The sequence below is a fragment of the Protomyctophum parallelum genome (assembly GCF_964188405.1).
Source record: "Protomyctophum parallelum genome assembly, chromosome: 5".
NCBI classification, from domain to species: Eukaryota; Metazoa; Chordata; class Actinopteri; order Myctophiformes; family Myctophidae; genus Protomyctophum; species Protomyctophum parallelum.
The window spans coordinates 32,726,990-32,741,810 of NC_139702.1; the positions used below are offsets into that span (position 1 = coordinate 32,726,990).

The 14,821-nt window shown below is 36.8% G+C and overlaps 1 protein-coding gene across 1 annotated transcript; it reads right to left on the bottom strand.

Moving 5' to 3' along the window:
- Nucleotides 1–272: 272 nt before the first annotated feature.
- commd1 (copper metabolism (Murr1) domain containing 1) lies at nt 273–9,721 on the bottom strand (the record flags this gene model as incomplete). Its single annotated transcript, XM_083764594.1, has 3 exons — nt 273–1,243; nt 4,809–5,099; nt 9,548–9,721. The coding sequence occupies 3 exons, from the start codon at nt 9,719–9,721 to the stop codon at nt 1,136–1,138; spliced, it is 573 nt and encodes a 190-aa protein (XP_083620720.1). The 3' UTR covers nt 273–1,135.
- Between the last annotated feature and the right edge of the window lie 5,100 nt (nt 9,722–14,821).

The following is a 14,821-nucleotide window of genomic DNA, read 5'->3' on the forward strand; positions in this document are numbered from 1 at the left end:
TAAAAATGCTTTTTATTAAACAACGCGGGATGCAGAAATTCTAATCGCTGCAGCTGCAACTAACTAACACCCGTGGGACAAATTGTGAGTACTTTATATTTGAATTCCGAATGTTTATATATACGGAAATTTTGTAAATGCAGCGAGCGCCAAAAACAGGATGCAGTTACTTCATGACTCTGAATACGAGAGTCATGAACCATGGCTAACGCTTCTGATGACTTATTAAAAAACGGTAGCCAGATTAGCTTTAGCTGATTTAGCTTCCTGTTCATTTTGTATCTGGTGGCAGGGAAGGGACTACAGACTGAATCAATGCTGGCAGTAAACGTGTCATACTCTACCATACAGATTGGACAAAATTTCAATGTATTCATAAAAAATATTTTATATATCTATATTTATAAAAGAAGTTACATAGTTACACTTTAACGAATGCCCTATTTAAACTTTGTGAACGTCTGTCTGTGGATTTTAGGGTTAGGGTCTTCCATTGGAAGACAGGTTATTTTTTTTACCCCATTTCCTAAAAGGTAACAGCTTTGGGGGTACACATAGTTGTACAAGGTTTCCGCCCAACAACAACGATATGTGAAAATGTCATTCACTGTATTTTATTACTTGCAAGCATGTGTGACTACTCTATATGCCTGTAAAATAAATTACATTGCATGCTGTAAACGGAACCCTAGAAAAATGATTGGATGAATAGACAGAGAGCGTCTGTGAAATGCTGCCTGCTCAGGCAGTATTACAATCTCTTACATGAACAAAATCAAGTGGTTCTGTGCAAAGGAACATATGTGGATAGGAATGGATAGCAGTCATATACAGTATGATACACATATTACCGGTAATGCATTTGAATGATATAGTCTGATCTATAGGAGATACAAGTGTGTTGTCCGGTGAACGTAGGTCTTTAAGGCTTTAATGCATGTATGAATGTATTGTTTTGAAACCAATACTGGAGAAGAAAAGGAAATAGTCCAACCTGGACAGGAAGTCATTACATCATTATGACATTGAAGGAAGTTACAGTACAAAGAGAGCAAGAGCACGCACGCACACGCACACACACACACACACACACACACACACACACACACACACACACACACACACACACACACAACTAGCTGCGGTGAGCAATGCTGTCTATGCTCTCTTGAATGTTGCTCATCTTTTTCAGAACCTGGTTGATCTTGGCCTCATCAAACTCCAGACACACAAACTCTGAGTCCTGCAAAAGAGGATTACATTACCGGTACATTATTATTGCATTTTAAAGCATTTAATAATAAAGCCATCATGGTGTTCGGTGTCTTGCTCTGGCATACGCCGAAGTATTTGCAGCTTTAATCGACGAAAATCTGGTCCCATGGTTTGTTGATGAAGAGAAAAACATGCCGCCATTATGATGCAAAACGAAAACAGCCTGCACAGCATGTTGTAGTCCAAACAAACCCCTGTTCACTTGAATTGAACTCATTTTCCCAGAAGCCCTAGCAGCCCAGAGCATCGCTTGATTTCCGGCCTCGTCACCAGGTCCGCGACAAATCCGCTCTTTCTTTTTAATTATAAAAAAACGGCGAATTAAACACATTAAACAAATAGCGTATTAGCCATAACCATATAAGGAGTTCCCAATGTCTAACCCCAATATTCCCTCCTGGCAAAACAAATCAGTCAGCTCCATATATGGAGCTCATCGATACAGGTGTGAGAGCCGAACCTCTAGTGCTTAAACTGTGATTTAGTTATAGCTCTCATAAGTTAACCATTGTTTGAACGAAACCATGGTATTCTCACAGCCATTTCTGTGAGAAGTAGTTTTATGTTGTAGTTTTATGTTGCTGGACATTCAATGATTTCACACTAATGAGTCTGATAAATCATGAAACATCTAAAACTAAATTCAATGTAGTTGCTACTAGAACAGTGGCAAGAACGACCACTAACAAACCTACTGCCTTCAAAGCGATAACTAGTATTTAGTAGCAATTGGCTGGTGGCAGAGATCATCATAGTGTAACTATTTTCATTTTTGGCAAATATTTCCACAATTTTCCAAAATATTTCACACAATAAAATACAAATAGCATGCAGACCTACAAGCTCACAAGGTGCAAGGATTCGACACGTTGTGTGAAGCAGCTATTTTCACTCTTCGTCATATGATGAAGTATATATAGAGCTTAACGACTTAAAACCCTATATACTTTGTTGAACCCCAAGAGTTACCTCTACCCCAAAATAACAAATCTACCTTGTAGATTTGTTACATCAATCTCAACACGTTGCGAGCTTGTCGGTCTGATATTTTTCGCCTCCGAATACGGAGAATAGGGACGCTAGGGATTGCGTGACGTAACGGTGCAATCTAGTGAGCAGAGCACCGTGCACAGAGCTCTATTCATCTCTCTCCATGTCCGTGACAATAACATGTGACCTGTGCTTTACATTCTACTTAAATATGCATGAAGTGGAGTTCAGTGACATCTCTGTGACACTGACATGACATACACTGCCCCCCGGCCTCCATCCACCTGCTTTATTCCTCCGATTGTCCTAAACAATGGATGTCTCGCAGGGATCCTTTTCTTCAACACCTGTTGCCTGGTTACCACCATGTTGAGCTTTGAGCTAAGTGGACATACTCATGACAAAAACAACAGTTTGAAGAACTATATTTCCTGCTGTGTAAGACAAGTGTGTATCTGCACAAGGATCTCGTTCACCAAACCTTGAACACTACAGATGTATTCTAGTGATGTAATGGTTGAGTGGATAGTACACCGGCCACATACTGTAATCATAACGAGCTTTCCCCGGTTCAATTGACCCCTGTTGCATGTCCTTCCCCCGGCCCACACTGCTCCCAGTTTCCAGTCTGTACTATCCAATTTTAAAACCAAGTAAAACAATGTAAAATTGCTAATGAAAGCAGCCAACCTGCCCCCAATAGGATAAAGCTGTAATCTAGTCCAAAGTGGTTTAAAAAACCCACAATCAATCAAATTAAATTCAGCAAAAATAATAATATTTAATCTTGACGTAGAAAACATGAAAACCACATTCATGAGATAATCACCAACTAATCAGCCATTATAGGTACAGTATAATCCACAGCAGTACTGTGTATAGGTTGCTATGGGTGTGGGTGGACTTGTATTCTGATCCGATAGGCAGCGCCATAGGAGAGCTCAGAATCAGATCTGGGTCGTCCCTGACACCATGACAAAGTAGGAAAAACACTCTGGGGGACAATCTGACATACATGATGCCACCAGGTCTAGGGCTGTCACCATTACAAATGACGATGAATTGTCACAAATAATTGCGATTAACGATTTCATTGTGTTTCTTGCATTGAACATTGGAACGTTACAATTTCTATTTCTGTTTGCCTTCTCTCAATTGTCAAAAAACTACATTTCTCTCTTATCAGTCCCATTCTTCTTATCACTAGCGTATAGTAGCAAACACTAAGAATTTGTGTTTCTTTCATTGGGACACGTCTCAGGTTCATGAGGAGTTGTCATACTGACTCACTGTTGCAGGACATGGCTTTCCTGATCCTCTCTACCCTGTGTGTACTACTGGCTCCAGCATCTCATTGTCATTCTAGAGACAGCAGATCAAATAGGATATGCCAAATACCACATGGTAATAGCACAACATTCAGAGCAGCAGGAAACATCCTCTATTTTACTATATAAACACAACATTCTAGATACAGTCAATCGCAATGTGTTAAACACTTTCAACCTGGCATATCTACAATCTCGTTTGCCACTGGACACAGCAGTATGACGAAATATAAAATAGTGGTTCAATAATTTTCCACTGTTTCATTTAGTTTAATTATTTGACATGGACATCACAATAGACATTATGTCATCTCTGCATAAAACAATTCACTGTCTGGCATACAGTGAATACAGTATCTATTTGAGGGCCCATGGCCCAAGATACTGTAACTGTGGTCAAACCAGGGAAAAACATGTGTGCTCTATTGTATATTGGGCGTGTCTGAGCTGAATTTTATGACACCTTGCTGTGTTATCTGATATGGTGCCATGGGCATGGGTGTGTACTGTGTATGCCACCTACAGTATGTACAGTAATGGTGTATGATGATTAAGCCTAATTTATGGTCCATAGTACTATGGTGTATGCTTGATTTGATTACATTTATTTTAGACTTCTATGGTTTGAGTACACTAGCCTGGTTAATAAACCAGACCGAATCAGCCGGTCTGGAGAGGCTCAATTGTACGCCCATTTCCTACACCAGAGAAATGGGGCGGCCAATCGGGACACGGTATGCAATATGGGCGGGCTTTGGTACAGTGACTTTCAATGCTTGAGACCTTTGACTGACAGTAGCTCTGACCAATTGCGTCAAAGAGAAAATGTTTCAACCCGTTCCCCTGGAAATGAAATCCAAGCTGAGCCTCCCCAGACTAATATCCCGCGGTCCGTGCGATATTAGTCTGGTTTATTAACCAGGCTATGAGTACACTACCCATGCAGCATATTTGGAGTTTCGGACCCTTTACTTTTGACCTATTTATCAGTTCATTGTAGTTTTCTAAATCTTTCCCAAAATATCGAATCATGCATCTCGAGATCCATATTGGAATGGCGTTTCTCCAATGTGGATCTCGTCAAGTCATACAGTATGACTCCAAATTTGGGAAAGGTTACAGCTTAATCAAATATATAAGTTAAATATTTAAGTACAAAACATGGGAAATGGAGGTGCTAAATTAGCTTACTGGAAGTGTACACAGTTAACTCACCTGGTCAGCCCTGCCTAGTTCCAGTTCCACCAACGCCACAGGGCTGCTGTTAGCCGTCTCGCCCCTGCTGGCCGCCGTCTGCAGGTCTACTCTCCAGGACAGACCCCTGAGGCCTGGCTCCCAGCGGCTCTGTCCCAGCAGGCTCTCCCTCACGCGGCTCCGCTGGCTCTTCCAGAAGCGAGAGAGGGCAGCGGCCTGTTCGCTGCTCACCGCCCCGCCACCCTGCTTCCTGGTCTGGGCTGTAAGGAAGGCCTCGAGCTGCTCGTGATCCATGTCTGCCACGGCAATGGACTAGGAGATGGAGAGGGACAGAAGTGTGGCATTGTGTATGCATGATCGTATTTGATTAAGGGGGAAATGTTTAGCATAGTAACATAGTAAGTCTAAATAAATCTTGCTACTACCATCCAAGTAAGAACTAAAATAGTAAACCATTGTACTGAAAGAATAGGAAATCAAATGACACTTTGTTATCAACAATTCTGTGAGACACCTGTGATCATAGCTACCCAGGCGAAAAATAAATATATTTATTCCATACTTAAGTACACTTTTAGCACAGAAAGTATGTTAAATGTATACTTGTAGTGTCTCTAATCATATTAATAGTACATTTTTGCTAAATATAATATAAGTGAACATAAATTAATTTGTGATTTAGCACATTTGTGATAAGTGTACTAAATGAGAAATATATTTCAAATAGTATGAAAATATGCTTTTCATGAGTGCATTCATTTTATAACTTAAATACATATAATCACAAATACATTTGTGATGATTATATTTTAAGTACTTTATCAATATATTCACAACAAGTTCTCCTGAACATGCATTTATTGTAAGATGTACTTTAATTATAATAATTAAAAATATATTGGTGATTATTATATTTTAAGTCCATTAGCAATATATTCATAGCAAGTTCTCCTGAACATGCATTTATTGTAAGATGTACTTTAAAATAATAATTAAAAATACATTTGTGATTATTATATTTTAAGTCCATTAGCAATATATTCATAGCAAGTTCTCCTGAACATGCATTTATTGTAAGATGTACTTTAATATAATAATTAAAAATACATTTGTGATTATTATATTTTAAGTCCATTAGCAATATATTCATAGCAAGTTCTCCTGAACATGCATTTATTGTAAGATGTACTTTAATATAATAATTAAAAATACATTTGTGATTATTATATTTTAAGTCCATTAGCAATATATTCATAGCAAGTTCTCCTGAACATGCATTTATTGTAAGATGTACTTTAATATAATAATTAAAAATACATTTGTGATTATTATATTTTAAGTCCATTAGCAATATATTCATAGCAAGTTCTCCTGAACATGCATTTATTGTAAGATGTACTTTAATATAATAATTAAAAATACATTTGTGATTATTATATTTTAAGTCCATTAGCAATATATTCATAGCAAGTTCTCCTGAACATGCATTTATTGTAAGATGTACTTTAATATAATAATTAAAAATACATTTGTGATTATTATATTTTAAGTCCATTAGCAATATATTCAATTCATAGCAAGTTCTCCTGAACATGCATTTATTGTAAGATGTACTTTAAAATAATAATTAAAAATACATTTGTGATTATTATATTTTAAGTCCATTAGCAATATATTCATAGCAAGTTCTCCTGAACATGCATTTATTGTAAGATGTACTTTAATATAATAATTAAAAATACATTTGTGATTATTATATTTTAAGTCCATTAGCAATATATTCATAGCAAGTTCTCCTGAACATGCATTTATTGTAAGATGTACTTTAATATAATAATTAAAAATACATTTGTGATTATTATATTTTAAGTCCATTAGCAATATATTCATAGCAAGTTCTCCTGAACATGCATTTATTGTAAGATGTACTTTAATATAATAATTAAAAATAAATTTGTGATTATTATATTTTAAGTCCATTAGCAATATATTCAATTCATAGCAAGTTCTCCTGAACATGCATTTATTGTAAGATGTACTTTAATATAATAATTAAAAATACATTTGTGATTATTATATTTTAAGTCCATTAGCAATATATTCATAGCAAGTTCTCCTGAACATGCATTTATTGTAAGATGTACTTTAATATAATAATAAAAAATACATTTGTGATTATTATATTTTAAGTCCATTAGCAATATATTCATAGCAAGTTAATCTGAACATGCATTTATTGTAAGATGTACTTTAATATAATAATTAAAAATATATTTGTAGATTGTATTTTTTAAATGCACTCTTAGCATATTTTAAGTAAATATATTCGTAGATTGTATTTTTAATACATTATAAATACAATACAAGTATAAACTTTCAGTATATTAAGTTTAAGTATATTAAGTACTAATGTGCTATAAATACTGGCAGGTGAAATGGGAGTGGCTAGAGGAAGTCCATTTCCCAGCATACACTGGGGCGCCAAGGACCGTGTGTTATTGTTCTTATTTGTGTTATTATTTGAATATTAGAATGTATACTGGAGTTATGTTATGGGTCATTGTGTTTAGGGTTTTTTTTTTTTTTTTTAAGATATTTTTTTGCGGCTTACGCCTTTATTGATTTTTTAAGGGATAGAAAGTAGGCTGACAGGAAACGGGAGAGAGATGGGGGGATGACATGCGGTAAAGGCCGTGTCGGGTCCGGGAGTCGAACCCGCGGCACACCGCGACTGGATCACCAGTCCGGTGCCCAGACCGTTACGCTACGGCCTGGGCCTGTGTTTAGGGTTTTGTTGTGGAGTTATTTGGTGATTTATGTTGTTTTATGTGATTTGTTAGTAAAACCATGAATCTAAATGTCTGTTGGTTTGGTCAGTCTCTCTCCCCTTTTCCCATTCATATGTATAGTAACATGGTTGCTCCAATTAAGAGTTATATATGCAAATATATGCAAATGTATACTTTTCCGAAGTATATATATAATATATATATAGTTTGGAAAAGTATACATTTGCATATAATAATAATAATAATAATAAACTTTATTTATATAGCACCTTTCATACATAAATGTAGCTCAAAGTGCTTTACAGAGCAAAAAAGATAATAAAAACAAAAGCAAAACAAAACAGCAACAATAGGACAGTAACGCAGTGTCAAATCAGGAGAAGGCAGTGGTACAAAGATAAGAACAGATAAACTAAGGCAACGATATATTATTTGCATATATATTATATATAATGCTTAAATTTTATTTGGAGTATAAAAGTCATTAATTTGAAGTATACTTGTATTAGTTTCAAGTATACTATCAAATATATTTTAAGCACATTAGTTTGTAATGTTATTATATTAACACATTGGTAGTATATTTTAAATGTATTTATTTAATAATTGATATACACTTATAATACACTATAAAATACACTATAAATATAATATAAGTATGCTTTTCACTCATCGGAAAAAGTATACTTGGGATACTGGAAGTATATTTTCAATTTAACACTATTTTTTGGTCACAAAAGGGTTAGAAAGTATAGAAAAAATATATTTAAGATATGTTTAAGTAGATCTGATAGTGTATTCGAGATAACAAAGTATATTTTAAGCACATTAGTTCATAATGTTATTCTATTAACACATTGGTAGTATATTTTAAATGCGTTTATTTAATACTTGATATACACTCGATATATTCGAAAATACACTATAAATATAATTTAAGTATGCTTTTCAAAAGTATACTTGGGATACTGGAAGTATATTTTCAATTTAACACTATTTTTTTTGGTCACAAAAGGGTTAAAAAGTATAGAAAAAATATATTTAAGATATGTTTTAGCACATCTTAAGTGCAACTTAAGTATAAAAAGTACAACTTAAGTAGTTTCAAAATAGCACAATTTGAATTCAAATAGTTTCAAGTACAAATAAGTACATTTAGTATACTTTAAAAAAGTATACTAAATATATTTCTTTTTCGCCTCGGTATACTGATACTGATAGGATGTATTAGTGCTGCCACCTGCTGGAAAAAATAAGACCAAGAGAAGATAATATACAGTAGCTAATAATAGTGATCTTATAAAACACAAATTAAAGTCATGCGTCTGACCCGTGTCATGTTATGAGAGCAACTTAACTTAACTCCAAGCAGCTCAATGTGTCAAATGACACATTGAGCGTGAACTGGAAAGTGATGTCTTGGAGATGTAATGTTAGCTTGAACTTGAAAATGTATCCTCTGATTCTCAGTATATCATAGCCACTGTGTGCCATTTCATTATACCAGTGGTTCTCAATGTCCAGGGGTCCTTGAGGGGAGTTCCAGGGTCCCCAGTTAAGTGAAATAGGAACCAAACTGCAACTGCAACTCTGAGAGAGTACAAATGGAACCCATTTGTTATGAGTTATAGGAGTCAGTGAGTGTCCTAATGCAATACCAAACTTGGGATAGGCTACAGCAATCAATTCATTGCACGTTGCCCTCTCCGCTCTCCTAGAGGCCACTTCCCACTATATGTGAGTCAATGTGACAACAAACCCAGACAACACACTGTTTGTTGTCTTGTTTCAAACTCACTGTGACATCATCAGACAAACACACAGTCACAGAGTACATGTTCAGTAATACCAAATACACCTGCTTAGACAGTCTCAGTGCTAATTTATAGGTCAGACTCAGACGTTATAGTGTATTGTATAATATATAATGTTGTGTGCGGTGAAAGACAGCAGGAATACTACATGATGTACCTTTATAAGGCCTTTCATCTTCTCGTACAAGGCGTAGAACTCTTCCTGCGGGAGGTCTGGATATAGTTCATTTTTCAACAGATCTTCGGTGATTTCCGTATTATTGTAATAGACACTTTGAGCAATCCCATTTAGAAGACCGATCAGAGATTTTGCTGCATCGACGTCCGCCATGTTGCCCTGTTATGATCACGTGACTGTCTCACACACGTCTCACATCACGTGAACGTCACGCAGTAAGGGTAACGTCACACCCACGACAGACTGTAAAAGAAAAAAAACGGTGGAATAATAAAAAATAAAAGAAATAAAAGAAAAAACTGTGAAAAGCCTTGCAATACGAGGAAGAGCAAAGGAAAATTCGGACTCACTTGCTCACTTGTCCTTATCCACAGGTAGGTCCAAGGAAGAGCAAAAGAGGCCAGCCTCAGACATAATAATGTGATTTTTTTTTAATTTTCGTTTTTTCATGTCATATGAAAGCAGGGAATCATAGCTTCAAATTGACATATTGGTTGTTCAGTTTGGCCCACCAGTTTGGGAGATATGCCTTATAGAGTAATGTCTTGCAGAGAAACAGCAAGTTGAGAAAACAGGCTTGAAAGGTTCACTTCTGTGGTCTCTCACCTAGCTACATGTTTAAGCGTTTATTTCATATTTACATGTCGATTTCAGGTCTGACACTTATTTCAGACATGCTCTAGTATGTGAAGAGTCAGCCTGTGCTATTAACTAATTTTGAAAAATAAATAAAGTTTTTCTCCTCTGGTGAAAAGCTGTAATTTGCGCGATGGCAGTCTCTCAGTCAAATCTGGTCATGTGAGTTTGATAGCTTGAAATCAGTTTGTCAGGTGGACTTGAAAGACAGCACTCCAGCAGGGGACACTGGAGGTAGGGGTCTGCAAATATGCACACGGTTCACCTGCTTTGATTTACCTGCCAAAACAAACTAATTCGACTACTTCTCTGCCCATGACCCACCTCTTGCCAACCCATTTTGCTAGTCTAAACTGGCTCCGGGTATAGAAGACAGAGTTAAGCAATTGAAAATGGGATTCACTTTAAAAATTGTAAATGCAACTTTGCCCGGCCCGCATACCTGACTAACTACCTAAAAAAAGTGAGCGACACCCACAAAACAGCTAATAAGGGACCAAAATTATTGGTTACAATTCTTGGTGGGAGGATCTAGAATAGCAGAGAGCTCTAGGACTCAGAGCAGCAGTCGTAGGCCTACCCATACAGAGAGCTTTAGGACTCAGAGCAGCAGTCGTACCTAGACAGACAACAGAGAGCTCTAGGACCTAGTAGTCGTAAATGGCCAGTGTTGGCAAAATATTACTTTAACACTAATATACTACTTATTACTTATTACTTTTAAAAAAAGTAATAAAGTTACACTACTTATTACTCCCTGAGAAAAGTAACTAGTTACTTATTACTTTACTTATTACTTTTTTCTCTCGCCCCCAGTAATTGCATATTTTGTCCCCAAAAGTCTTACTTTGCATTTTCAACATTAGCAGTCCCCCCTCCCCTATTCTGCAGTGTTTATTTAACTCATGATGATGGATCAATTTGTACACATAGATTAGAAGTAGATTTCGACGTGGAATATAGCTTCTTCCGTATGCACAACTTGCAGCGGACAATAATGTTCATCTCGTCTTGATCACGGACATACTCAAAATAATGCGAATACTTCCAAGTATTGAATGTTATAACGCTTTGTTGTGCCGGTGTCTCTGTCTCCTCCACCTCCTCCATTGTTAGTTTATTTACATCTCTTCTCTCTAACAGTGCAGTCTAACGAGTTACACACACTAGTTTAGGTTGTTGTTCCGTGTTCCGTACGGTTTAAGGCCCGCCCTTCTGCATCCGATACTTCACACATACGTACCGACGAGTGTGCATCGTTTCCGTATCCGCTCTAGAGTCTAGATCTAGAGCGGATCAGCAGTCTGCAAAGCAACTTGACTTCAACCCAGTCTACCATTATAAACAAACACTCAAACCCACAGTTCCACCAAGGCTCGTGAAAATAGTAATAATATTACTTTTGAAAAAAAGTAAATGTAATATTATTACTCAAAATGTGAAAGTAACTAGTTAAGTTACATATTACTGGAAAAAAGTAATAATATTACTGAAAGTAGTATATTACTTAAGTTACTTGCCAACACTGTAAATGGCCTACTTGTATGCAAGGCGCAAGTTGGCATCTCGACAGAGTGCATTTCTAGTTACTTGCGCAAGCAGAGCGTGCAATTAATGTTTTTTTTGTCCGGCGCTCCGATGTGTATGTCCCGACTCCTGTGGAAGCGTATGACGTAATGATTAATTTGTGCTTGATACGGCATTGGTGTCAGATTACATACATGTATACATGGGGGCATTACCTTTAATCCACCCGACACTGAAACATATCAATATTACGTCACCATCGAGAGCTAGTTATACCCTGGCATTGGTACATAGGCCTATATCTTCATCACGTCATATGCTGCTACGGGACATACACATCAAACGACCCAAGTAACCACAGTACTGCTAATCAACTTACAAATTACATATACATATATACATTGAGGCATTTCCTTTAATCCACCCGACACTGAAACATATCTTTATTACGTCACCATTGAGAGCCAGTTATACCCTGGCATTGGTACATATCTTCATCACGTCAGAGCCAGAGCCCGGAGCGAAGATGGCCACCAGCCTACGTCTATCAAGCACGAACTACCATCCTGCCGCCATGTCCAGTCCCACGGATGCGATGGGGGGAGTGGACCACAGTCCTCTAGCATCTAGCTTCAACCACCTTGCCCCAAAGAAGGCCAAGCCCCCCAAGCAGTCCCAGACCGTGGCAGATAGCACCAGGCCAGCGCCTGATAAGAAAGCTAAATTCTATTTATTCTATTTATTTCACAGATAAGAAAGCTAAATTCTATTTATTTCACAGAGAGGCTGAGATTTGAGAGTTCGTAGAATCGTAGCGGTCGACAGTACTTGCGTGCTCTGCTTGTGCACTAGTGACTAGTAGGCCATTTATGTCCTACTTTTGTGCAACACACAAGTAGGTACTCGACAGAGTGCAGTTCTAGTTTTTTACTGTGATGATTAGATTTTTTTTAAATTATTTGTTGTTTGCCTGTGATGATATTGATTTTTGTTGTTGTTCCCGTTGTCATGTTGTCATGTCTATAAATTGATTGCATAGGGCCTAAATGGAAACTTTTTTTTGGTGCTATCACTTTTGATCTGAGTGTTTGACTGTACTTTGTTGCTGTTTATACATTCTGTTTACTGCATTCCAGCAGAGCGTATCCTGGTAGAGATCTGAACTCTGTCATCATCATGACACATCTGAGACATCTCCTTTTGATCCTTTCCTGTTACAGGCTACACATGTTTTATTGTGGGATTATGCTTAACCCTGCTGGGATAAACACTCGTATTTCTGAGCGGTGCATCCGCTCCTATACAAAGCTTTGTGTGTATGTCTGTCTGTCTGTTCGTTTGGGAAAAGAATGTTCGCACGGAATGTCCATGATATCATGTTGTTGACATCATCAAATGTCATCATTGTGATGAAAGGCACCGCTCACTCATTTTTCCTATTATAATGACTGAAAAGGACACATTTTACAAATAGGCTTTACGGTATAACACATGATCTCAGAATGAGTAACATATTCTGCCATGTTTTTGGCAAAGCAAATGTTCATTTATTTCCAGGGTAAGCATATAAAACATAAAGTCCCATGTATTTCATAATTTTCATTTTGGGTTATAAGATCACTCAAATTGTTGCCTTAGGGTTAGCAACACATCCGTTTTTCTTCGAGAGAAACGAAACTTTGGGCCCCAGAGTGTGTGAGACTTTGCTCCTTGGACCCATTGATAGGCTACCTCAGTTAGGCTCTGTATCGGTGTAGCTCTTAATAGCCTGTTATAAAATGACGTACACTGTAGGTCACGTACCCTAGTTACTGTATTTGGTTAGCTTGAAATCATTGCAGTCCCTCAGGAGGATTTGAAAGACAGCGCTCTAGCAGGGGTATACTGGGAAGGCCTGCAAATATGAACACGGATAACCTGATTTGGATTTCTGTCACAGCTTTTATGTGTATGTGTGGTGTTATTGGAACCCCTATAGGTAAGTGGAGAGGGGAAGAGAATATCACTGAGGTCTATGGCACTAGGTTTAGAAATAATGGGAAAAATAATGAGAATTATTCTGGCAGCTTAATTTTGAATTATTATCAAGAACTTCTCTTCGGAGTCTGGCAACAATGGCTAATCATTCTAAAACAAACTAATACGGACGGTACTATCACTATTTGATTAAAAAAAAAAAGGCATTTCGGAAATTGCAGTGAGTTTGATAGTTGTCAAAGTGGGTGATACAGTAGATACAGTAGCAGCAACAATCAAAGCCCATAATGTTTGACATGGAGGTTGGTCGTAGCCTACAGTACCTACCCATGGTTTCATTGTTTAACTTCACCTACTGTATATTATTGTACTGTTCCTAACTTCCTATTACTGTTTTTTATAGTATCTGTCACAGTCCATAAATGTAAGCTCCATGTCAATGTACTGTATGCAAAATAGGTCATAAACCTCCATCATAAACAAAGCTACACAAACAATGAGATGCTGTAATTGTTGAAACAAAAATATTGAGAAGAAATCACACAGATTAACTTTTTAATTAATAAGTAATAATAATAATAACTTGTTAATAAGAAAATATGCTCGTACAGTATGCAGTTTTAAAATCAATCAACTTCTTAATGTCCAATAATCTGTCCAAGGAATTACATAAAGGTAATTGAGCTTTTAGTCAAACAGGTGGTCATTTGAGAGAGTGACCCCTATACACAGAATGAAAAATCTAGAAATGTTTTCCTCTAAAGAGCTATACTGGAACTGGAGCCTGGTATCAACTACTGTACACCAACTTTGCTTATGTTTAATTTATCAAACTGAAAACTGTTTCACTCTTAAACTGACTTTCACCGCTGCTATTTTGACAGGCATACACATCTGAAGTCTTAATAATGCTAATAGTGGGTGCTTTGCATGGATGTACACTGTACAGTTACAGTACAGTAGATGTTTCTGCCAACATTAAATCTGTAGTTTGAGTTGAGTTGTTCATGACATGATAAAACACAAATAATGGCTAAACATAAAGTTAGACATGTTTACTATTATCAATCCATATGAAGTCACTAGCTATGAAGTCACATGCTGTTTGGTTTT